Below are 25,668 nucleotides of genomic sequence, written 5' to 3'. Positions count from 1 at the left end.
GCAGGGCTCAAGGACCTGGGCCATCCTCCACTGCACTCCCGGGCCACAGCAGAGAGCTGGACTGGAAGAGGAGCAACCAGGACAGAATCCGGCGCCCCGACCGGGACTACAATCTGGTGTGCCAGCGCCGCAGGTGGAGGATCAGCCCAGTGAGCCATGGTGCCGGCCAAGCTGATAATTTTTTTTAAAGATTTATTTTATTTATTTGAAAGACAGAGTTACAGAGAGAGGACTTCCATCTGCTGGTTCACTCCCCAGATGGACGCAATGGCCGGGGCTGTGCTGATCCGAAACCAGGAGCCAGGAGCTTCTTCTGGGTCTCCCACATGAGTGCAGGGCCCCAAGGACTGGGCCATCTTCTACTGCTTTCTCAGGCCATAGCAGGAAGCTGGATTGGAAGAGGAGCATCCAGGACTAGAACCAGTGCCCATATGGGATGCCGGTGCTTCAGGCCAGGGCTTTAAACTGCTGTGCCAGAGCACCGGCCCCAAAGCTGATAATTTTTTAAGGAAAGCCTACAAATGATGTTATAAATACCCAAATGGCCTTTGGCATAAAAAAGGTTCCCCATCCCTGCTTTAGAAGGTAACACAGAAGAAAATCGCAAATACCTACAGCTTGGTGAAGATTGCTTAGACATGATAACGAAAGCATAAAAGAAAAATATAAATAAATTTGATTTTATCAAAATTAAAACTTTTGTTCTGTTAAAGGTCATGTTAAAAGAAATGAAATAAAAGATGAACTATAGATTGGGAGGAAACATTTGCAAACCACTTATCTCATGTACAACTGATGTTTAGATTCTAAGTGGAAAGTGAAAAAAAAAACCCCAAAGAATCCAATTAGAAAGCCTTCAGAAATGAACAGATTTTTCACTGAGAAGGATATAAAGATGGCAAATAAGCACATGAAAAGGTGTTTAATATTATTAGCCATTAGGAAAACTGAAATTAAGATCATTGTGAGATATTACTGTATACATATTAGAAAAGCTAATTAAGAACAGTGGTAAATACCAAATGCTGGTGAAGCTGTGAAAAAGCTAGATCTCACATACATTGCTGGTGGAGCATAAAATGATATTAGACATTCTGGAAAGTACTTGATAGTTTCTTTTAAAAACCTAAACCTACCATCTCCATATGACTCAGTAGTTATATTCTTGGGGAATTTATCCCTGAGAAATATTTATATTCACTCATCAATCTGTACAGGACTGTTCATAGAAGTTTTACTGAATTGCTGAAAACTGGAAAGAACCAAAATGTCCCTCAATAGGTAAATGGTTAAATAACTGCAGTTTATCAATACCATAGAACCAGTTAGCAACAACAACAAACAACAACTACTGATAGATATAAAAACTTGGATGGATATTAAGGGTATTATGCTGTGGAAACAGAATCTAAAAAAAAAAAAATCACATGATTCCACTTAAATGGCATACTCAAAATTACTAAACCAGAGAGACAGAAAACAGTGTTTATCAGGGATAGTGGAATGGAAGAGATGGGTGTAACACGAGCAGTATCTTTGCAGTGACAGCATAGTGCTATCTTGACTGCTGGAGTGGATACACAAAATGTTCACGGGATAAAGTGACAGAAAACTATATAAATGCACTGCACTAATATAAATTTCTTGGTCTTGAAATTATATTAAAATGATATATGATATAATCAGGAGAAACTGAGTGAAGGGGACATGGGATCTCTGTATTACCTGAAATTTCTTGTAAATCCATAATACATTCAAAAGAAAAAAAATTAAAAAAAGAAACAAAATGTCTTTGTATTTTATACCATAAATCTATCTATCTCTGTATTTTAGGAATAACTAAGGGCTAGGAAGAAGGGGGACTGAAGTTAGGAATAAGGGGATGTAGAAAAGGAATGATATTAAATTGGCTAAGTGGAAGAAATAACTAAAAAAGTCTTTTTAAAACTATTAAGTACAAGGATACGGATAAACTTTTTTTTTTTTTTTTTTTTTTTTTTTTTTTTTTTTTTTTTACAAAAAGCAATTACCTTAACATGAAATTCATTATCCAACAAGATATTCTGAGTCTTCAAGTCGTGATGAAGTAGAGGAGGATTCATATTGTGCAGGTAATTGACACCAAGCGCAATTTCGTGCAGGATGCGAAACCTCAATGGCCAAGCAACATCAGGATATTCAGTTTTCTTTATATAATGAAAAGAAAAAAATAAAAATTAGTGTCACGGGATTATATATTTAGAAAATTAAACATTCCATGAAACAAAATAGTATAAAATGAGGTCAAAACAGACACTAATTTTTATAACATAGCATCAATTTGATATTAAAATTCTTGCATCTTACTCTCCTCACATTTTAGAGAAAATAATAATAACTGTTCTGTCGATATTTCCTTGTATTTTGTCATGCAAGTATGTGGTAGAGGGTCTTCTTTGTTCAGCTGAAATAACTCTGACTTATAGCCAGAAATGTGCCTAGATTCACAGCCATCTCCCCATTCTAGGGCTTAATCAACTAAGGGTGTGCACCCCCCACTCACACAATTTATACAAAATAGTTATAGTATATACCATAGCATTCATTCAAAACTTATACTTTAATTTTTCTAAAAATTAAGTATAAACACTTTGTTATTATAATTACTGTATATTACCGACATACTGACATTTCATCTTTTAATCATACATTTAATTTACCTGAATTCTAGCTTGAAAAGTTACCTTTTAAGTTTTATTTTTATGGAGACAAAAATAATTTTTGTTTGTAAGACAATATAATACAGACACATTTAAAACATAATGTCTTATATTTCCTCCTACTTATAACTGATTTCCAGCTGAGCTTTCCGAAAATAAATGTTCTTTAACACTAAAATTAACGTAGCTTCCCAGGAGAATGACAACATCCCAAAAAGTTGGACAATTTCTGAAAAGCGATAATGAGTCATAAAACACCATGCTCCTGGGCACATTTTTCTAAATGCTATGAAAAAGCATGCTGCTATTGAAAAGAAAACTTTTCTTCAAATTGGTCTGCTGACAGTTCAGTGACCAACCTGGCAAGGGGAGTGACTCAAAATTATTTATATTGTACTTTGCCTTGTTTTCAGTGATCTTTTGTGATGTTGAAGAGGGAGCTTCAAGATAATCCCACCCTAAATAGTGTAATGCAACAAACCAACAGAATCTCAAAACACTAATGTGAAACATAACTTCCTTTGGTGTACACAAAACCCAGTCCCCTAGAATAACTGAATCTTCTAATTTGCAGAAAAGGTTTTCTGAAGATTATGCTGTTTAAAGGAAGACCCAGGCATCTCTGCAGCATAGTATTACATGGAGGCTTCTGATCATAGAGACAAGTTGGAGGAATGCTCACTCTATATATTATGATTCCTTCTAGGAGTTTATATCCTCTTGGAGAAGGGTAAAGAATTTCCAGTGGGATCCAATTTTGAATCCCAGAGTATATACTGGGGTGTGGGAATAAAACATTAGAATTTCTAATTATATCCAGTTCTCAAAGATTTTTTAAAAAGCTTGCTTTATTAAAATTTGCATCTTGACTACTGTGGTTACACAAACCTTACAGATCGACACCAGTTACTTCACTCCATCTTTGTTTCAGATGGTCACAAGTCATGAATAGAATGCGATGTATTCTGAAACAAAGAGGAAGTTGACTCCATGAGTGGCTGACAGTGGCACCACTTTCCCTTGGTCACTTACAGAGCACTGTGATTATTATAATTGGGGAGTGTCCAGTACTTGGAGTTTTACAGATTTTATTACTCAATTTTACCTAAACTAACCCTCAGAACATGGGCCAAGCATTTTAAAAAGATTTCTCAACAGAAACAATTGATTGCAGATATTAATTATGTAATGTCAAGCAAACAGTAAAAAATACATATATTTTGAGAATGAGTAACTGGTACCTTGAGAAAAACAGCAAAAATCGCTGATACTACTGCCCTTTAGAAGAAAAGCTAATGTATCTGGAACCCAGATTACTGATTGCCTTGTTAATTCAGAACTTTATGAACTTGTATTAGTAACATCTGAATCCTAAATTTCCATTAACACAAAATGTAATATGGCATAACCAACAGATTATATAGTATACAGAGTTTATCTTTTCTAGTTCCCATTCTTACCTGTATATATATGCATAGGGACACTGGAATTCAGTATAAATGTCAGGAACAATAACCTAAGAAATCTAAGTCCTTTAGAATAAGGCTTGACTCCACAGTTTTAAAGAAACAAAAGAAGCCACAAAAGGTGGAATTTTACTACTGCAGCTGTTTTTTATTCTTTCTTTGATTCATTTATATACCCCCAAATAATCTGATTGAATATAAGACCAAAGTACTATATAGTTTGCATAATGAAAATGGTCATAACAGCAATTATAGAGTACTTACCCTATGTAGGAGCTCATTTAATGATCCATTTGGCATGTATTCAGTAACTATTCCCAAAAACTCGGGCTCATTGCAAATTCCCAAAATTGGAAGAATGTAACTAAATCTAGCTTTGTGTAAAATTTCAGCTTCTCTTAAGACATCATTTCTTTCACTATGGAAATAAAATGCATATAATTATTTCAAGTAATGAAAAATATACAATTTTCATGCTATAAGATAGATTAAGCCTACATCTAAAAATTTAATTGATTGTATGACTCCATGTAAATTATATAACTCCTTTGTCCTTTAGTCTCAACAAATTTAAAACAGAGATAGTACCTATCCTATATATTCCACAGGTCTGCTTAGAGACTAAAATAACTTCTATAAACCATTGACAGGTGAAAGTGCTATACACAGGTTATTATTATTGTACTTTTCCTAGGAAAGGGAAAGAACACAGTGTTAAAGTAAACCTGTCCATGTTAGAATAATTAGTGTTGGATCTAAACTAAATGAACAGATTCCCTTGGATCATATTAAATTTTATGATTACATAGCATGTAAAATTTTCCCAAATATACAATTACAACATGTAAATGTTACAAAATTTTCAATGATTAGATGACAATAGTTGCATCAAGGTCAATAATGCCTAAACATTACACACTGGAACTCAGGAAAAGAATACTAAGAACAGGTAAATGCTTATCACAGACCCTTAACTTTTGATCCAAGGTTTATTTGCTTATTCACACATAAAACAAATATTTTATTATGAATCAAGAACTGTGCTCAGAATTATGGATACTTTTAAAAGATGCAGACTTGTTTTTAAATTGCTCATAAAATCTTTTTTTTTTTTTTAAAGATTTATTTATTTATTTGAAAGTCAGTGATACATAGAAAGAGTAGGAGAGGCAGAGAGAGAGGGAGAGGTCTTCCATCCGCTGGTTCACTCCTCAATTGGCCGCAATGGCCTAAGCTATGCCGATCCGAAGCCAGGAGCCAGGAGCTTCTTCTGGGTCTCCCATGCAAGTGTTGGGACCCAAGGACTTGTTTCATCTTCTGCTTTCCCAGGCCATAGCAGAGAGCTGGATCGGAAGTGGAGCAGCAGGGACTTGAACTGATGCCCATAAGGGATGCCGGCACTGCAGGGGGCGGCTTTACCCGCTAAGCCACAGTGCTGACCCTTCACAAATCTTTTTTAATTTATTTATTTGTATTACTATAAAGAGAACAGATTTCATGCATTCCATAGGTGCAGTTCCAAGATGACAACCTTGCTTCTAAGGGAGAATGTGCTAAGTGTCATTAAAAAAAAAGAGAGAGAGAGAGAGAGGGAAAGAAAGAAACTATAGGGAGTTAAGAAAAAAGAGTATATTGGGCCAGGGGAGTCACTACAGTCTTCACAGAAATAGGATTTCTGCTGTATCTTAAGGATGGATAATATTTCAATATTGGGGAAGAGGACATTTAAGATGGGTGAAGTCTCCTTAACAGGAGAGTCCTTTTCTTTTTTCAACTGCATATACGAGGACTTTGGAACAGTGCATATGTCGCTCCCCCTCTTCGTGGAGGAACGACACAGGACCCTGCGCTGTTCTTTCGTCTGCTCGGCCCTCCCCGGGTTTGCTGCTGGTTCTTCCCGGGTTGGCTACAGACCCTTCCACCTCCGTGGAAGGGCGGTTCCCCCTGCCACATCCCCCACTTCCGTGGGGGAGCGGCACACCGCCGGCCGGCTCTCTCGGGGGCTGCACAGGTGTTCCCCTTAGATGTTCCCCTTAGATGTTCCTGGTGCATGCCGTCTCTCTCCTCCTTTATAGTCCTCTTCCGCCAATCCTAACTCGGCTGCCCACACGCCGAGTACGCTGCTCTCCTCCAATCAGGAGCAGGTCCTGCAGCTTGTCAAGTTGGTGAGAGGCAGCTGGGTAGAAGCTGTTGCCTCCTCTCCCAGCGCCATATTGTGGGAGAGCAGATGCATAGAATAAGTCTTAATTCCAGTAACTCAGTCCAGTCCGGGTTGCTCCCCACAGATCCCCCTTTCTTTTTATTTTTTTGGCGCTGGTACGCGCCTGTCTTCGGTGTCCCGCGGCACACACTCTGCTCTGCTTGCTAGAGTTGCCCACAGGTGCTTACAAGTCCTATCAATCAGGCAAACCGAATCCGGGTCCTCTCTTCGCCATGTTGTGAGGAGGTTTTTAGGCGCTGATGCGTGCCTGAGTTCGGTGCCCTGCAGCGCATGCTCTGCTCTGCCTGCAGGTGCTTACAAGCCCTATCAGGCAAACCGAATCCAAGCCTTCTCATTGCCATATTGTGGGGAGGCTTATTGGTGTTGATTCGTGCCTATCTTCGGTGACCTGCAGCTCATACTCTGGTCGAGCTGCCTGCTGGTGCTTATCGCCCTAATCAGGCAGACGGAATCCAAGGTATTGTGGGGAGACTTATTGATGTTAATTCGTGCCTGTCTTCGGTGACCTGCAGCTCATACTCTGGTCGAGCCGCCTGTTGGTGCTTACCGCCTTACTAATCAGGCAGACCGAATCCAAGCCTTCTCATTGCGGTGTTGTGGGGAGGCCTTATTGATGTTAATTCGTGCCTGTCTTCGGTGACCTGCGGTGCATAAGCTGCTAGCTGCCTGCAGGTGCTCATCGCCTCACTAATCAGGCAGACCGAATCCAAGCTCTCTCATTGCTGTGTTGTGGGGAGGCCTTTCCCTATTTCTCTATCCGGGCATTCCTATTTCTCCCATTTTACTTCTATTTGCCAGCATTCCTATTTCTCTCATTTTACTTCTAAACTTCTGTTTCTCTTATCCCTGCGGCTTCCCGGCGCCCGCCCCGGGGCTGCTTCTCGGCACCTCGCCCTGCGGCAGCTTCACGGCTCTGAGCCGCTTCAGCCCGCGCCTCTCTCATCTGCGCGGCTTCCCGGCTCTGCGCGGCTCGGCTTCGCGCGCACACTCCGCGGTCTCGCACTAGCCCAGCATTCCCTATCTACTTGTGCCCCGCATGCTCTCTCTGCGCGCGGCAGCCTCCGCGAGTCACACAGCCCCAGCTCACGTCTCCGCCACTAGTATTCAATCTAAGTTCCCCGGGCTAACCTGGTGAATTCAACCCAGCTCACGTTTCCGCCCCACGATTTGGCTTCCCGTCCTTTGCTCCCCGGGCTAATCAGACGGATTCCAACCTGGCTTACGTTTCCACTTCTGGTTTTAACTTTTCGCCCCTTATTCCCAGGCTAACTCGACGAATCCCAAAGTGGCTTTCGTCTCCGCCTCGGCCTGCCCCCCGCGGCTTCAATTTCCCTAACATTTTTCTCTACCAGGTATGTTTCCCCAAGCTTTCCTCCAACAATACTCCTCCCTCATTTCTCCTGGCCTCTCCCCACAGTCTGCATCCGAGTCTGTTTGTTCTAGCTTTCACTTTCGCTTTCGACCTTAGAGATTTCTCCCAGCTTCCCCCCGTAGTCCGTATCTGAGTCTATGCCTAGGCTTTCAATAGCTTCTTCCGGCACCTTTTTCGTCCGGCTTTTCCCTAGGCTGTTTGCTAGTCTCTCTCTCCGATATTTTCCACTTCTTCCCGTTTCTTCCCTCTTAGGTTTCCTATCCGAGTCACGGCACCATTATGTCACTCCCCGTCTTCATGGGGGAACGACACTAAGCCCTGCCTAGGCTTCATATCCGAGTCACCGCACCATTATGTCGCTCCCCCTCTTCGTGGAGGAACGACACAGGACCCTGCGCTGTTCTTTCGTCTGCTCGGCCCTCCCCGGGTTTGCTGCTGGTTCTTCCCGGGTTGGCTACCGACCCTTCCACCTCCGTGGAAGGGCGGTTCCCCCTGCCACATTCCCCACTTCCGCGGGGGAGCGGCACACCGCCGGCCGGCTCTCTCGGGGGCTGCACAGGTGTTCCCCTTAGATGTTCCCCTTAGATGTTCCTGGTGCATGCCGTCTCTCTCCTCCTTTATAGTCCTCTTCCGCCAATCCCAACTCGGCTGCCCACACGCCGAGTACGCTGCTCTCCTCCAATCAGGAGCAGGTCCTGCAGCTTGTCAAGTTGGTGAGAGGCAGCTGGGTAGAAGCTGTTGCCTCCTCTCCCAGTGCCATATTGTGGGAGAGCAGATGCATAGAATAAGTCTTAATTCCAGTAACTCAGTCCAGTCCAGGTTGCTCCCCACATGCATAACTCATGTTAACAAAGTAGATGTCCAATGGACAGTATAAGATGCATTTAAGGACATTAAAATGAACACTAATTTGTGAAATTGTGAATTATTTAATATGGAGCAGGATATGTAACAGTGTATACAAAAGGAGTGAAGGGAAACAGGATAGGCTAGGACACATTTCTGAGAATTAAAGCCAGATTAGGGTAGTATCAATTTGTTTGGTAGTCACTGAGTTGTGAATAGAGATTTCTGAGCAGGAGAATAACGTATGTAAAAGAAAATTTTAGCATGATTCACCTGGAAGCAGGATGCCAGATCAGCAAAAAGATGTAGAGTCTGAAAGTTAGTCGTTAGCAGATTTCAATATAGTTAAGATGTTAAGCAATGGGAGCCTAAAACTAGAACAACAACAATGGAAATAGAAAGAAAAGCACTTGAGTAGAACATGCAGGTCATGATGACTGATTGATCATGGGGAATAAACAAAAATGGAATTGAAGATGTCATCAGGTTTTACCCTGGATGACTGGGTGTTGTTGGTAGCAGTAACAGAAATAGAAGGGTTTCCAGGACATGCCTATTAGGCAACTGAAAGTTGACTCTTAAACAACCCAGGGTCTAGATGAATGGCTGTTGAAATACAAACAGCACCAAACAAATCAGACTTTGAGGCCTGCTTTAAAAACAGAGAAAAGTGAAACCAAGCAAAAAACAATGTATCTTGGTCAAGTATGTTTGAATAGATATTACATGTTTCAAAATTCAAGAGTTATAGGGCACAAAGTGAAAAGCTTCTCTCCTTCTACCTATCCTCCAACTCCAACTGTGAGGAAATTAAATATACCAGTTTGTGAGATCTATTTATTTGAGAGGCAGAGAGACAGATAAGAGACAGAGAGAGCTCTAGCGTTCTTCCCATCCACAAGTTCATTCCCCAAATGACAACAACAGCCAGGATCAGTAACTCAACCCAGGTCTCCCACAAGGAGGGCAGAAATGTAATCACTTGAGCCATCACTACCACCTCCCAATGTGTGCAATAGCAGGTATAAGAAATCATAAGCTGGAGGCCACTATCAAACGCATTCATAATTAAACTTACACTCATTAAATTGGAACAATTCTGCATTTGCCTCAGTGGGGGTGGGCAGGAATTACAGTTTTACAGGGAGATGCAGAGTATGAAACTGAAGATTCCCAGATATTGGAAAGAAGTATAAAGAGGACATGCTGGTCGGTGCCGCAGCTCACTAGGCTAATCCTCCGCCTTGCGGCACCGGCACACCGGGTTCTAGTCCTGGTCGGGGCGCCGGATTCTGTCCCGGTTGCCCCTCTTCCAGGCCAGCTCTCTGCTGTGGCCGGGGAGTACAGTGGAGGATGGCCCAAGTGCTTGGGCCCTGCACCCCATGGGAGACCAGGAGAAGCACCTGGCTCCTGTCATCGGATCAGCGCGGTGCGCTGGCCATAGCATGCCGGCTGCGGCAGCCATTGGAGGGTGAACCAACGGCAAAGGACGACCTTTCTCTGTCTTTCTCTCTCACTGTCCACTCTGCCTGTCAAAAAAAAAAAAAAAAAAAAAAAAAAAAAAAAAAAAAAAGAGGACATTCTAAGGAAGTCTCAGTGAAACTTAGTGTGCACCTTCCTCCTCCCATTAAGGGCATGAGACATTCTTTCTTCTATTATGACCCTGTCGTGTGTCAGACACTTTACATGCACTATCATCCTATGATCAACCCTCTAAGGGGTATCATTATCTTTGCTGTGAGGGCACTGAGGCTCAGAAAAATAATTTTAAAGAAAAAATATATATTTATTTATTTTGAAAGAGAGAGAGGGAGTGACAGAGTTGGGGGGGTGGTATTCCATCCGCTGTTTCACTCCCCAAATGGCATCAACAGCCAGCACTGGGCCAAGCCCAGGTCAGGAGCCAGGAGCTTTATCTGGGTCTCCCACATGGGTTTCAGGGGCCCAAACACTTGGGCCATCTTCTGCTGCTTTTCCCAGGCCATTAGCACAGAGCTGGATCAGAAGTAGAGCAGCCAGGACACAAACTGGCACCCATATAGGAAGCCAACCTCACAAGGGGCAGCTTTATCCACTACACCACACTGCTAGTCCCCCGAAAAACAATTTCTAATGACCACACCAGAAAGTGGCAGAATTTTGGTCAGATTTGAATTGCAACCATGGGACAATAAAGGCCTAAGTTCTTTCTAATCAGAGAAGTAGGAAGGTTCTTAGATTCTGACATGATTAAGTGGGAAAACAGAGCCAAAAGATTGTAAAGATAGGCTTTTACATTAAAAAAACCTAAAGTATGAAATACATCTTCTATGAACATATCAACAAACTCACTCAACACATAATTTCAATCAAAAAAGTTATGACATAGACAGGGTATTTGAACGATCAATCTCGTAAGAGGAAGGGGGAGGTACACGAAGAGAAGTCACGTTATGGATGGTGACTCACCATTCACAAAAATAAGGGCATGTAACATCATCACATGAATTTATTTTTCTTTCAGGTGATCCCAAAGAACAATGCAAACACTGTCTATACCAGAGCCCAAGAAGGACATGCACAGACACACTGTGAGTCAAGTGCACGGCCTAGCCCTATACCCAGACTACATAAATCTACATAACACTTTTAGTTTACAGGTGGGTAAAAAGAATGAGATGGTAATGCATAATGTTCCACTGGTAGGATGGTTCCTTGAGGCTCATTTTCTACCCAATTTAGACAATGAAAAGTGTAAAGGAGTATGGAAAAGTGTAAAGGAGTATGGGAAGGGAACTCCTTCTTCACTCATTGGCCCCTAAATGTCATAAGGCTGAAATAAATTAAAATCTTGAGAAAGTAGCATCCAAAATCGGAGGATCATCTAGCTTTAAGGTGTGCAGTGAGTCTATCAGTGCTATAGTTACACAGTTAGTTCTAAAATATATTCATCCACTTTAACCAACCACCATCCTTTAAACTTCACACACCCTAGTTCAGCACTTGCTGCATAGAATAAAAGGTGCAGGGTAAAGACACCACATCCTGTATTTTACTGAACCTTGAATGCAAAAGTGGCAGGCATCTCTAGAGAAATCCGGAATCTCCTCTGGGATCTAGCTAACTTCAGCTTGATTGTGAGAGACAGCAAAGAAAAGCCAGAGGCAGACCAAAGTCCAATAATTTGACAGGATTGAAGCTGAGAAATTATCTGATAGGGACACTGCAAAATGTATTAGATGATGTATTTTCAAATTAGAGATGGGGGGACAGAGAAAGTTGCACTCCTGGGTGTTAACTAAGTAAATAGGAGGCCTAGTTATATCCTTGCTGAAAGGAAAATGCACAGAATAGTAACTGGACTCACTAACCAATACATCAGTTACAAGTCTGCAGTATATGGTTGTAATGTTTTTCTGGAAACAAAACAGAAATTAATGCTGCCTTCCTTTAAAACTCGAACACTGCACTAAAAATGTTCCACGATGTGAGAGATTCATAATTTTTGGCCACTTACAAGTCTTCTAGTTCAATTTATTGTTAGCAAAAATAATACACATTTCCTCTGGGGGCAGTCTTTCCTATGAGAGAGGAAGAAACTGAATTGGTTGTTGAGTTTGATATTCGAACTTTCATTACTACACTTAATAAACCACAAACAAAACAAAACCAGCAAAACCAAAACTCAAGCATCACAAACTCTAGAGCAGCACTGTCAAATGAAAATATAATGTGAACCACGCATACAATTAAAAATTTTCTAGTAGCCACATTACAAAACAAGTAAAAAGGAACATGTGAAATGAACTTTAACAATAGATTATATTTAGCCCAATGTGTCAAAATTTTATCATCATTCAACCAATATGGAAATATGAATGGTACATAAATCATAAGGTTTTTGTTCTTGATTTTCTAAGTGTTCGAATTCCAGTGTGTATCTTACAGCACACTTCAATTCACAGGGGGTCACACTTAAAAGTGTTTAACAGCCACCTGTGGATGGATGAGAATTACTTATTAGACAGCCCCGTAGCCCAATTTCGGGCAGAAAAACAAAGGAAACAAAACCCACATCCACTACAGGAAACAGGGCTTTTACAGTTGGGCTGAAAATGCTGATTTTGGGAGTATGGGGAGAGGAAACCCTGGGGAGAGTAAGAGGAGAGGAGAGAGACGAAACCATGGAGGAACGCATTAGCACCTCCGGAGAAGCCGGTTCTCCCCAGGGAGACTGCCTAGAGGTGACGAGGGCAGGGACGGACCCCAGGCGCTCACTGCCCTTCTGGATCTAGAACCCTCTTGCGCCGCGTCGGGGGCGGGCACGCAGCAGGGCTGCGGGCTTTGCGTGGAGGCGCCGGCGCCCTACCTGTCGAGCAGCGGGGTGTGGATGTGCAGATGCTTCACCGCCACCTGAACGCGCCAGTCGGCGTGGCGGGCCGACGACACCGTGCCGGAGGCGCCGCGGCTCAGGTAGCGCAGGTCGGCGAGTTTGTGGTAGGGGATGGTGGGCAGGGCGCTGCAGATGGCGTCCTCGTTCATGGTCACGGGCGGCGCGGGCGCTCAGGCCGCCGGCCGGTTTCGGGTGTGCCAGCGGTTCTCAGGGAGCCTCAGTCGTCCAGATGCAAGCGTGAAGGCGGGAAGCCGGCGAGGCCCTCCCTGTCGCGGGCGCTAGGTATCGAGGCCGGCCATTCCCAGGGCGGCCAAGGCCAGACGCTGGCTTTGCTCGAGCCGGAGCGGCCTCGTCTCCTGTGCAGTGGGTCGAGTCAGCGGCGCCGCGTCGCGCCGAGGAGGAGCTTCCTCTGGCGGACCTGGCCGTGGCCCGCGCGCGCCGCCGCCGCCCCAGCCTGGCCGTCGGGGCTCCTCCCTCAGCAGCTTCTCAGACGACGTCAGTGGCAGCGCTGAGGAAAGAGACGGGCGGCTCGCTGGCGACCCTGCCTCCTGCGGCCGGGGTGTTGCACCCGCGTCGCGCGGTCCCCGACGATCTGTGCGACACCCAGGGGCTGAGGCTACCGGTCAAGGGACTGGACAGGCAGCCAGGGCGCCCCTTTTATCTTCAGTCCTCCTCCCCATCCCCCATCCGGCTTTGGGAAAGTTTTCCTTTTGGGAAAGTTTTCCTTTTGGGAAAGTCCCTCTCAGCGGCCAGCTGACCAGGATAGGCTTGGGCAGCGGGCCCGCGCACCGAGGATTCTGCGAGTCGTCGAACACCAGAAGCACTGTGCGGGGTTGGGGGCTGGGAGGGTGGGCTTATTTTGGCTCGGGGGAGGGGCGCTCCAGACTCTGCGCCTGCGCGGGAAGGGCCCTGTTGTGGGTGGAGGGGGCGTGTTGTCTTCCAGTGCTTCTGGCTGTTTGGGGCTGTGAGTTCATCTGTGTACCGGGACTTCAATCCTCTCTAGTTTACAGCCACATTAGGAGTGTGGAGTGGATGATAGACCCTTTTATAGTGGAACAAGTGCAGGTGCTTAGCTGCCACTTGTTCCAATACTGGAGATCTGGTTTCTCCCGCTCTTCTTAGTTCCCTAAATAACCCCGAGAGTCCATCTCTCTAACTCCAGGGACTGTTGCAAAGATTTCTTCCTTATAGATCTTAGCGGAATGCCCTCAGTGTTTAATAAAAAAGACTGCAAACATCTTCCAGCCTTTCTACCCTCAACAAACACCTTTCCCCCTAAATGACTGTTCTGTAGGGTGAGTGCAATATCATATATACTGGTAACCCAGACTAGTTCTTTAACGAATTCTAGGGCAGCAGTAATAAGGAATGCCTAACTTGAGTAAAGGATTTCTGCTTACAGAGAACTAATGATTCTTGTATTTCTGAATTGCCTGAAATGAGAGTAGTAGCGTTACATTTTACAATAGGGGGAAGTTCTCAACAAATAATGTGTTTAAAATTTTGATAATTTTATAATAGTTTTTAAAGATGTGGTTTGACAGTCTGTACTTTATTGCTTAATAAGCTTTATGCTACAAAAAATGCTCAGGAAAGTTTTCCATTTATTCATCCAATCAGTCAAGAAACTAAGAATTCCAGAAAGACAAACATGACAAAACAAACAAAAAGGGGAGGAAATGATCGAAGTAGTACTTCAAAAAACTTTTCTAGGAGTGAAGGACGGGAGTATCCACATTTAAAGAACTCACAAACTAAAAAAGGCCTGTGTTAAAGCACATCCTGAAAAGAGGTGAGAGCACTAACATACTAAAAGTCTTCCAAGGGGTTACATAAGAATAAAGGATGGGGATTAGAATGACACTGTTTGGTCTTAGAACTTTTTTCTTTTCTCTCTCTCTGGAAAACCAGAGCTACAGAAAGAGAGGGAGACAGAGAAAGAGAGATTTTCCACCTACTGGTTCATTCCCCAGATGGCTGCAATGGCCAGTGCTGATCTAGGCTGAAGTCAGAGCTTCATCCGCATCTCCCATGTGGGTGCAGGGGCCCGAATGCCTGGGTCATCTTATGCTTTTCATTAGCATTAGCAGGGAACTGGATCAGAAGTGGAACAGCGGGATATGATGCCTTCATCGCTGGTGGCAACTTTATTTGCCATGCTACGTCACTGGCCGCTTATAACTTTCTTTGATAACCTGTGCTTATTCACATTAACTAGATTTTTAAAAGCAGTGACAGGTACATAGGTAATCAAAGTATAGAGCTTGTTTAGTCAGTCTTCATCCTCATTTTGTTTTCTGGGCAATCTCACATGGACACAGTATGGGACAATCTTTATTTCTCTGGCCCTAATATCTTTGTTAAGCCTGGTTTCAAGGCTCACATCTGCAGTTTGTATTTCCTTCATGGCAAGTTCCCAAATTTCTTTGCCCTTGAGCAACCTCTTGAAGCCTGTACCATGGATGCATATTTTTAAATTTATTTATTTATTTTTGACATGCAGAGTGGACAGTGAGAGAGAGAGAGAGAGAGACAGAGAGAAAGGTCTTCCTTTGCCATTGGTTCACCCTCCAATGGCCTCTGCGGCTGGCGCGCTGCAGCCGGCGCACTGTGCTGATCCGAAGGCAGGAGCCAGGTGCTTCTCCTGGTCTCCCATGGGGTGCAGAACCCGAACACTTGGGCCATCCTCCACTGCACTCCCAGAGAGCTGGCCTGGAAGAGGGGCAACCGGGACAAAATCCAGTGCCCTAACCGGGACTAGAACCTCGTGTGCTGGCGCCGCTAGGATTAGCCTATTGAGCCGTGGCGCCGGCATGGATGCATTTTTGAGTTTTGATAGTGTATTATCAGGTCAACACTTGCTGAGTGGCAAAAGAGCCCATCTTGAGCTATCCACTGAGGAACATCCTACAGGACTCAGTTGAAAAGGAAGAGCACAAAGGACTGTGGGAAAGGAAAAGCAGTGGTGTAGCACTGGATTTCTTACCAATAAAACTCATCTTCTAAAACAATGAAGTGAAGTTTCTTCACAGTTCTGAAGGATGGTAACTTCCAAACTAGAATTCTGTAGTCCATCAAATTATCTATCAACTCTAAGAGCAGACTAAAAGCATTTTTACAAATATGGGTACAAAGAAGCAAACACTTTTCATTCACTTTATTTGAATTTTTTTATTTGAGAGGCAAGAAATGAAAAGATTGAGAAAGCACATGCTATCTGCTAGTTCACTTCCCGAATACCCACATCTTGCCCTGGCCAGGCTAGCGACTGATTCAGGAGCCCAGAATTCAAGTCAGGTCTTCCACATGGGTGGCAAGGACCCAGTCATTTGAGCCATCATCATTGCCTCCCAGGGACTGAATTAGCAGAAACCTGGAGTCAGGAGCCAGAGCTGAAAATCTAACCCAGGTATTCCCATGTGGGACACAGGTATCAACCACTAGCCTAAATGGTAACCTCCACATTTTATTTTTATTTTTAAGAAAACTACTGGCAGGCAGAGGATTAGCCTATTGAGCCGCGGCGCCGGCACACCGGGTTCTAGTCCCGGTCGGGGCGCCAGATTCTGTCCTAGTTGCCCCTCTTCCAGGCCAGCTCTCTGCTGTGGCCGGGCAGTGCAGTGGAGGATGGCCCAGGTGCTTGGGCCCTGCACCTGCATGGGAGACTAGGAGAAGCACCTGGCTCCTGCCTTCGGATCAGTGCAGTGCGCCGGCCGCAGCGGCCATTGGAAGGTGAACCAACGGTAAAAGGAAGACCTTTCTCTCTGTCTCTCTCTCTCTCACTGTCCACTCTGCCTGTCAAAAAAAAAAAAAAAAGAAAACTACTAGTGCTTCAACAGAACACATGAGTAAGCCAAGAAAGAGAAGGGCAAGGAATAAAGACCAGAAAAATGTGAAGAGAAACCCAGGACAAGAGACATGTAGCAGATGTTTTCATTGCAGCAGAGAGATGGCAGGCTTCAAGAGAAAAAACTTTAATTAAAATAATTGTATATGGACTCTGGTTCAAGTCTCGGTTGCTGCACTTCCGATCCAGCTCTCTGCTGTGGCCTGGGAGGGCAGTGGAAGATGGCTCAGGACCTTGGGCCCCTGTGTGGGAGACCTGGAAGAAGCTCCTGACTCCTGGCTTCAGATCGTCGCAGCTATCAGGGGAGTGAACCAGCGGATGGAAGACCTCTCTCTGCCTCTCCTTCTCTGTGTAACTCTGACTTTCAAATAAATGGATAAATCTTTTAAAAATGATAAGATTATATAATTTTAATAACCCTAAAAGATATATAACTTGAATAATTCAGAAATTATATTTATAGATATTTGATAGATCTAATGAAATGCATGAAAAATTAGAGTTGTTTTAAAAATCTGTTATGATAATTGTTATTAATTTCTTGAAAAAATATTTCCTATATACAAGAAAGAAAATAGAATTCCTCTAATCATGTATGGTGTTAAAATGTGTAGAATTTTTCAGGGCATCTAAAATACTAATATAAATCTCTAGGGAAAGCATAGAACTGTATAGTTTATTTGTCTTTTCAGTTAGATTGCTTTTAAATTTACTTTAAAAAATATATACACCAAGTTTGAAATTTAAAACTATAAATTCATATAATCCAATGCAATACTGGGCAGAGGACTTAGATACTTCACAAAGGAGAGGATCTAAAAGGCAAAGGAGAAAAGGTGACATTAATTCTCAAGGATTTACACATTAAATCCACCAGGCAACATGATTGTCCAAATACTAATGACAGAATATTCCCAGTATGGGTGAGGATTTGGAGCAGGTAGAACTCTCATACATTACTAATGGGCAATGCCAATGGGTCCGACTGATTTTGCAAACTGTGTGGCAGTATCTGTTAAAATTGCAGACACACAGACTGTGTGACCCAGCAGTTCCTCAATTAGGTATGTGGACATGTTGTGCACATTCTAGAATGTTTATAGCAGTGCTAGCTTCAATAGTCTTAAAGTAGAAATTACGCAAGTGTCTACAAATAATAGATTCAGTTGTGGCACATTTATGCAACAGAATACTAAATAACAATGCAACTGAACCATGTACAAGATTGATGAAGTACACAAATACAATGTTGGATGCAGAAGGCCAAATACAGAAGATTGTGTACTGTTTGAGTTCATTTACATTAAGTACAAAAATAGACTTTCGGAAATTAGGATTGTGGCTTTTGTAGGGAGGAAGTGGTGACTAGGAGGAATTTGGAGAGGTTTCTGGGTTGAAATAATGTTCTGCTTCTCATTCTAGGTTCTAAACTCCAGCTGCTAGTTGCATGATTGTGTTCGGTTCATGAAAATTCTTGGAAGTTACACACCAAGGTGTACTTTGCTGTACATTTATTATATTCAATAAAAATATAAATATATTTTATACCTCAGTAAAATGTTAATAAGTTTAAGTATAAAATAAACATGTTTGTATAAAATGCCTCTCACTTTTATATAATTAGTTATAATTGGTGTAACACTGTTCATTTTGCTTGTTCTTTTTGCTTAACAATATATTTTGAATATCTTTCCATGGGAATGCATTTAAAAACCTCCTCATCCTTTTTCATTTTAAAAAATATTTATTTATTTAAAAGTCAGAGTTATAGAGAGGGTGAGGTAGAGGCAGAGAGAGAGAGAAAGAGAGAGAGGGGGGGGGAAGAGAAAGAGAGAGAGAGAGGCTTCCATCTACTGGTTAGATGCCTGCAAGGGCCAGGGCTGGGCTCTGACTGAAGCCAGGAACCAGGAGTTTCATTCCGGTGCCTCACGTGGTTGCAGGAGCAAACTGTGTGGCAGTATCTTGGGCCAAATACTGCTGCTTTCCCAGGTGCATTAGCAGGGAGCTGGATCAGATATGGAGCAGCCAGGTCTCGAAACAGTGCCTATATGGGATGCCAGTGCTGCAAGTGGCAGTTGTACCCACTATGCCACAATGCTGTCCCCCCTTTTTCATTTTATAAAGGATGATAGATGGGGCCAGCGCTGTGGCACAGTAGGTTAAAACCCCGGCCTGCAGCGCTGACATCCCATATAGGTGCTGGTTCAAGTCCCAACTACTGCACTTCCCATCCAGCACCCTGCTAATGTGCCTGGGAAGAGGATGGCCCAAGTTCTCGGGTCCCTGCACCCATGTGGGGGACCTGGAAGAAGTTCCTGGCTTCAGATGGGCTCAGTTCCAGCTGTTGAGGCCATTTGGAGAGTGAAGCAGCAGATGGAAGACCTCTCTCTCTCTGTCTCTACCTCTCTCTATAACTCAGTCTTTCAAATAAATACAATAAATCTTTTTTTAAAAAAAAAGGTTTTTCTAAAGGATGGTAGAGACTTCACAATTTATCCCAAATTGATGAACACTGGAATTGTTTTCACACACTTGCTATTGCAAATAATGCTGCAATAAATAATCTTAGCTTATGTTATTTCATGCATGTGAAATTATGTTTACATATTTCTAAAGGTGATTTTCTACATTTTTAAAAAAAGATTTATTTGTTTGTTTGAAGGAGTCACTGAGAAAGATCCTGCATCTGCTAGGTCACTCCCCAGGTAGCCACATTGTTCAGGGCTGGGCCAGAAGGGAGCCAAGAGCCAGGAGCCTCATCAGAGCCTCATCTGGGGCTCCCGTGTGGGTCACAGTGGCTCAAGCATTTAGGCCATGTTCTGATGCTCTTCTCTTCTCTTCTCTTCTCTTCTCTTCTCTTCTCTTCTCTTCTCTTCTCTTCTCTTCTTTTCAAGATTTATTTACTTATTTGAAAGTCAGAGTCATACAGAGAGAGAAAGAGAGGCAGAGAGAGAGAGAGAGGTCTTCCATCTGCTGGCTCACTCACCAAATGACCACAATGGCTGGAGCTGGGCTAATCTGAAGCCTGGAGCCAGGAGCTTCTTTCAGGTCTCCCATGTAGGTGCAGGGGTCCAAGGCCTTGGGCCGTCTTCTGCTGCTTTCCCAGGACATTGCAGAGAACTGGATCTGAAGTGGAGCAGCAGGGACTCAAACCGGTGTCCAGAACTGCAGGCAGCGGCTTTACCCGCTGTGCCACAGCTCTGACCCCTCTGATGCTTTTCTACGTCATTGGCAAGGAGCCGAATTGGGAGAGGAGCAGGGACTCAATCCAGAGCCCATATGGGATGCCAGCATCAATGACAGAGGCTTTGCCTGCTACACACCGTGTGAATTTCTACGTATTAAAGACTATGTTGGGGACTGGCTTTGTGGTGCAGTAGGGTAAGCAGCAGCTTATGATGCCTTTTTCCCATACGAATGCCATTTCGAGTCTTGCTGCTCTACTTCTGATCCATGTTACTGCTAATGTGCCTGGGGAAGCAGCAGCAGATTGCCCGAGTGCTTGGGCACTTGCCATCCACACGCTAGACCCAGATGGAGTTCCAGGCTCCTGGCTTCACACTGGTGCAGCCCTGGCCATTGTAGCTATTTGGGGAATGTACCAATGGATAGAGGATCTCTTTCTCTGTTTGTCTGTCTGTCACTCTACATTTCAAATAAATAAATAAATCAACAAATACTTTTTTAAAGAGTATGTTTGTATTTTTCATTGAATTGTTCTTCGCTGAGGTACCAGTTTTTCCTTCAGATATTTGGAGTAGCTATTTCTCCACAGGTTTACTTTCCTTTCTTTTTGAAATAGCATAATGTTATCTGCTGATTTCTGAAGAGTTTGGTGCTTCTAAATTCATTTAAATTTTAAGATTTGTTTCATCACAATCTTTCTAAGTATCTGGCATCAATTTATTTAAAACAACCTCAAAATTTTAGATTTCATGATAGTTTTCACCAGTATACAGTTTAAGAAATATGTAACCTTAGTCATATATATGGGAATTAAACTATTCAAGAGTACTTCAAAACATTCATGGAAAATAGAATTCAAAGATAATGCATATTTTTACAAATTCTTGAGGTGCCCTCATATGTATATTTATATGGATATGTATATATACATATATGCATTTATATATACACATATTTATTTAAATTAATTTTAATAATGAATTGCACACAGACAGGAAGCTTAGGTAGCACCAATGCTGAAGTACATCTACAAAATTAGAAATTAAAAATTAGAATAATGTGAAAATTAAGCTTAAAAAACAAACTTCACATCTGTATGTTGAATTCATCTGTTTGAAATTCTGTAAAGTTATATTAAGGTTTGTTTTTCATTTACCGAGAATAAAAGTTATTTGTAAATACCTTTACGTGTTAATTTATGGAAAAGCAGCAGCTTGAAATATCTCATATGTTTTCAGTTAGAAACAAGACAGTGATTTAAGTAAATCACTAAAATATGAATTTAAGAATTTCAAACATCTCATTTCTTCTTTTTCCTGTTTGTATAAGCTAAAAGCACCTAATAAGTTATAAAAGCTTGAATGCTAGGGAAGCCTCTATAATTGCATAATAGTGTTCTGTGTGGGAAAACTTAATATTTGCAATATATTTGCTACCTCCCCTAAAAAATAAATCTCAAAATTACCTGGATATATCTGACAACATAGAATCTGTTATAAAATTATGAAAGGTTAGGAACATACATATTTTTGGAGTTAATGAGTACACTCATGTTTCTCATTTAGGCCCTCTATTCTATCTTAAAATGGAACATGATGTCATTTTTAAATTGACTGAAAAAATGATATTTCTTCTAATCATTTAAAGAATTTAAACAACTCAGACAAAATTCTTCATATGTCAGTTGGAAAACACTAAACATTTCTCATATTAGAATTATTAGTAAAGATTATATTGAAATCAGCCTCTTCATGTAGTATTTACTAATAACATTCTCAACATTTTTCTATCTAAAATCACATATTTATCATCTAGGCTTTGGGAAAAAAGTGAAGTTATTTTTAGAAAATTTCTTAAAAGGTTAAATTAGCATATCTTTTTATGAAAATGCTGGAAAGTAAAAATAAAGCTGGGAACACTGAGTTAGTGCAATCTCCCACCTAATGTTAGCATGCTTAATGAAGGCTTTCCCAGCTTCTGCGTATTTACTGGCAGAACAGAATTCATTACATTTGGGTAGGCTGTTTCCAATGGTCAGAAATTTCTATTGTTTATTGTTAAAATTCTCTAAATTCCAAATTTTACAAAGTTCTTCTGGTCTTAACGTTACCTGCTTTTATCGTGTTTTTAGTCTAATTCTTGTACCTAGACAATTTAAGCTTTGTAATTCATTCAAAAACACACCCATACCATTTTAAGAGTAGTATGAAGGATTTAAAAGATAAATACTTTGAAGACAGTTCTGTCATCATTAGTCTTTGGCATCTCCATTTACTTTAGCTTGGTTTTCAGGCTCACCATGGTGCTACTATGAATTCATTTTACTTCATCAGTACCTCCTACATCTGAACAGATTAAGAAGTGCCACATGAAATCTGACAGGTGAGAGACATGTGGCTATGCCCTTTTTTGAACTGACTCTATTAAGGCAATGGAAGACAGCATTCATTTTTTCCCCAAAGCAGTCTTCTTAAATTATTAATTTATGTTAAGACTGTGACAAAATTAGGGCTTTTGTTTTGTCAGCTAGTTCCCCCTCCCCCCCTTTTTCTTGTATGAACTGCCTTTAAGCCAAGTTTTCTCACCTGTACTCGTGAAATTGATTCTTTTAGATCCAGCATTATGGGTTAAATTGTGTACCTGTAAAAAATGTGGAAGTCCTAACCCCAAGTACCTAAAATGTGAGCATATTTTGAAACAGCATTTTTGCAGTTAGGATCATGTCCTTTTGAGAATGGAAAATTTGAACACAATAACAGGCATACACAGAGGGAGATATCGTGAAGATGCAGAGAAAATGCTATCTACAAGTCAAGGAAGGCTTGAGGCTACCACAAAGTAGGAGCGAAGAATGGAGATTTTTTTTCAGAACCCTCAGAGGGAAACAACCCTGTGACTCTTTTTTTTTTTTTTTTTTTAAGATTTATTTTATTTAGTTGAAAGAGAGTTACAGAGAGAGGTAGAGACAGAGAGGTCTTCCATCTGCTGGTTCACTCCCCAGATTGCCGCAATGAACGGAGCTGTGCCGATCCAAAACCAGGATCCAGGAGCTTCTTCCAGGTCTCCAACGTGGGTGCAGGGGCCCAAGGACTAGGGCCATCTTCCACTACTATCCCAGGCTATAGCAGAGAGCTAGATCAGAAGAGGCGCATCTGGGGACTAGAACTGGCACCCATATGGGATGCCTGCACTTCAGACCAGGGCTTTAACCCGCTGTGCTACAGCATCCACCCCTCCCACCCCTCCCGCGGTGATTATTTGATTTTGGACTTTGAGTCTCCAGAACTGTCAGGCAAGAGGTTGATTTGTTTAAGCTGCCTGGATTGTGGTTCTTTGTTATAACTGCCCCAGGAAATTAATATGTTCAGCTATAATTTATAAAACACTTTTATGTTGAGATAGTTAGAAATTCCTAGGAAATTGCAAAGATAGTACAGAAATGTCGCATACATGTTTCTCCCCAGTTCCTCCCTATACTATATATTTTAAAATACTGACACATTCATCATCACAAAGATATCCTTTACATGATCCCTCTATAGTTACACTCAACTCTTACCTTCCACTATTCCTAACCTCTGGAAACCACTAATCTGTTTTCCATTTTGTCCTTTATGAAGATTATTATTGTTAATGGAATCATAAAGTTTGTAGTATTTTGAGATTGTCCTTAAAATCCATTTAAGTTCTTATTGTATCAACAGTTGGTTCTTTTTTACTGCTGGTGTGGGTATGGATGTATTATAGTTACTTAATCTTTTACTCATTGAGGGATACTTCAGTTATTTCTAACTTTTGGCTATTACAAATAAAGCTGCTATGAATGATTGTGTACGAGTATTTTTGTGGACAAATTTTTTTTCCTTGAGTTAAGTACACATGTGTGTAATTGATGCATCATTTGGTAAGGGCAAATATAGTTTTAAAAAAACTTCCATATTATTTTCCAGAGTGGCTGTACCGCTTTAAGGTCCCACCAGCAATGTATGAGAAATTCCATTTATCTGCATATATTTGTAGTTTAGTTGTCTGATAAATGTGCAGTAATATATCATTTGTAGATACACATTCAGTCTTTGCATTTGATCATATTAAGTGTTTTATATATACATATATGTATACACATATACACACAAATATACATATATATGTCATCTTATTAGTTTTTTGTGATTAATTTGTGTTTTGTTGTTTTGACTGTTTATAGTTTGAATAACATATGGCTTCTGAACTTTTGTGGACAGTTAAGTCCCAAAGTCATAGATTGATGGTATCAACTGGATGGCGGCTTCATTCAATTATGCTGTCTAGGAGGAAAGCCCAGTGGGATGTCATTGGGGGCATGCCATTGGAAGGTAGTTCTCTTAAAAGGTTTGTTATAAATGAGTGATGTTTAGATGCTCTTTCTGCTTCCTGGTTCACCACGTGATCAGTCCACTGCACAAACTCTGCCTATTGCCTCACCAAACCACCAAACCAGTGGGGCCTGCCTGAAAGTGAACTGTGAACTTTCAAAACCATGAGTCTAAATAAACCTCCTTCCTTCATAAGTAGCTCGTTTTAGGTATTTCATTGTAGTAATGAAAATTTGACTAATACAGCTGTCTTCTCCAGAAAGAAAGACATGTGGAACTGTACATACCTGAATTCAGTTTTTTGATTAGTTGTTTATGAAATATGTGATTTTGAACAACCTGCTTACTCAGTTTGAGACTCAGTTTCTCCCTCTGTGAAATCACTACTCTGATATTATTTTTAGGGACTACTCTGTCTAGAGTGTTGAATGTATGGTATACTCCAGGTCAGTGCCTTCTTTTCCTTCTATGTTTTCAATTCAATAAAAATATGACCAGGACAAAACAAGTTCAGAATCTAGAGATAACTTCTAGAGACCTCTCCTCCTTAATTAACCAAGTCAATTAATATTTGTAAAATAGTTTTAATTTAGACTGTAAAACTTCAGGAAATGTTTCCTCTATTTTTCACATTATAGCTTGGGCAAATTGATCATTCTTCTTGCTCACTGAAATAGATCTTAGGCTGGTGCCGCAGCTCAATAGGCTAATCCTCTGCCTGCGGCGCCGGCACACCAGGTTCTAGTCCCGGTCGGGGCACTGGATTCTGTCCTGGTTGCCCCTCTTCTAGTCCAGCTCTCTGCTGTGGCCCGGGAGTGCAGTGGAGCATGGCCCAAGTCCTTGGGCCCTGCACCCACATGGGAGACCAGGAGAAGCACCTGGCTCCTGCCATCGGATCAGCGCGGTGCGCCGGCCGCAGCGGCCATTGGAGGGTGAACCAACAGCAAAAGGAAGACCTTTCTCTCTGTCTCTCTCTCTCTCACTGTCCTCTCTGCCTGTCAAAAAAAAAAAAAAAAAAGAAATCTTAAAATTGGATATATAGCCTTTAATATTGTATATTGGATATATAGAAAGTAATTTGATTGAAACCATGCAATTGATATATAATTTCTTATTCAAACCTTTCTATGTCAAAATGATCTGGATTATATGGCTAAAAAAATTGAAACTCTTTGGAAAGACTAAACAATTTGCTATGGTCATTCAGAATGAGATAATCAGCAACAAAACTCCTTTAAAGTGTTCCATGCAGGGACTCATGCTTGCTAAAAGAGTATATTGTTGGGGATGGTGTAGGTGAACTT

General features: G+C 41.7%; 1 protein-coding gene and 1 long non-coding RNA gene across 4 annotated transcripts in view; one reads left to right on the top strand and one right to left on the bottom strand.

Moving 5' to 3' along the window:
- Positions 1–13,661, bottom strand: part of RIPK2 (receptor interacting serine/threonine kinase 2) — a 34,685-nt gene extending 21,024 nt beyond the window's left edge. Inside the window, exons 1-4 of one of the 2 annotated variants that reach the window (XM_070075849.1) lie at positions 12,953–13,661; positions 4,430–4,583; positions 3,588–3,664; positions 2,031–2,186 (exon numbers count right to left, since the gene is read on the bottom strand). In XM_070075849.1, the coding sequence (XP_069931950.1) occupies positions 2,031–2,102 (72 nt within the window). In that variant the 5' untranslated portion in view covers positions 2,103–2,186; positions 3,588–3,664; positions 4,430–4,583; positions 12,953–13,661. The remainder of the gene's footprint in view (positions 1–2,030; positions 2,187–3,587; positions 3,665–4,429; positions 4,584–12,952) is intronic. The other variant, XM_008255713.4, reaches the window with a different exon arrangement.
- The window catches only part of LOC138850077 (uncharacterized), a 92,291-nt gene continuing 79,543 nt past the window's right edge, over positions 12,921–25,668 (top strand). For both annotated transcript variants that reach the window (XR_011389496.1, XR_011389495.1), the window contains exon 1: positions 12,921–13,056. This is a non-coding gene — a long non-coding RNA (uncharacterized lncRNA). The remainder of the gene's footprint in view (positions 13,057–25,668) is intronic.

Source organism: Oryctolagus cuniculus, chromosome 6 (assembly GCF_964237555.1).
Source record: "Oryctolagus cuniculus chromosome 6, mOryCun1.1, whole genome shotgun sequence".
NCBI classification, from domain to species: Eukaryota; Metazoa; Chordata; class Mammalia; order Lagomorpha; family Leporidae; genus Oryctolagus; species Oryctolagus cuniculus.
The sequence above is the reverse complement of the archived record's forward strand: the minus strand, read 5'-3'. Positions and strand labels throughout refer to the sequence as shown.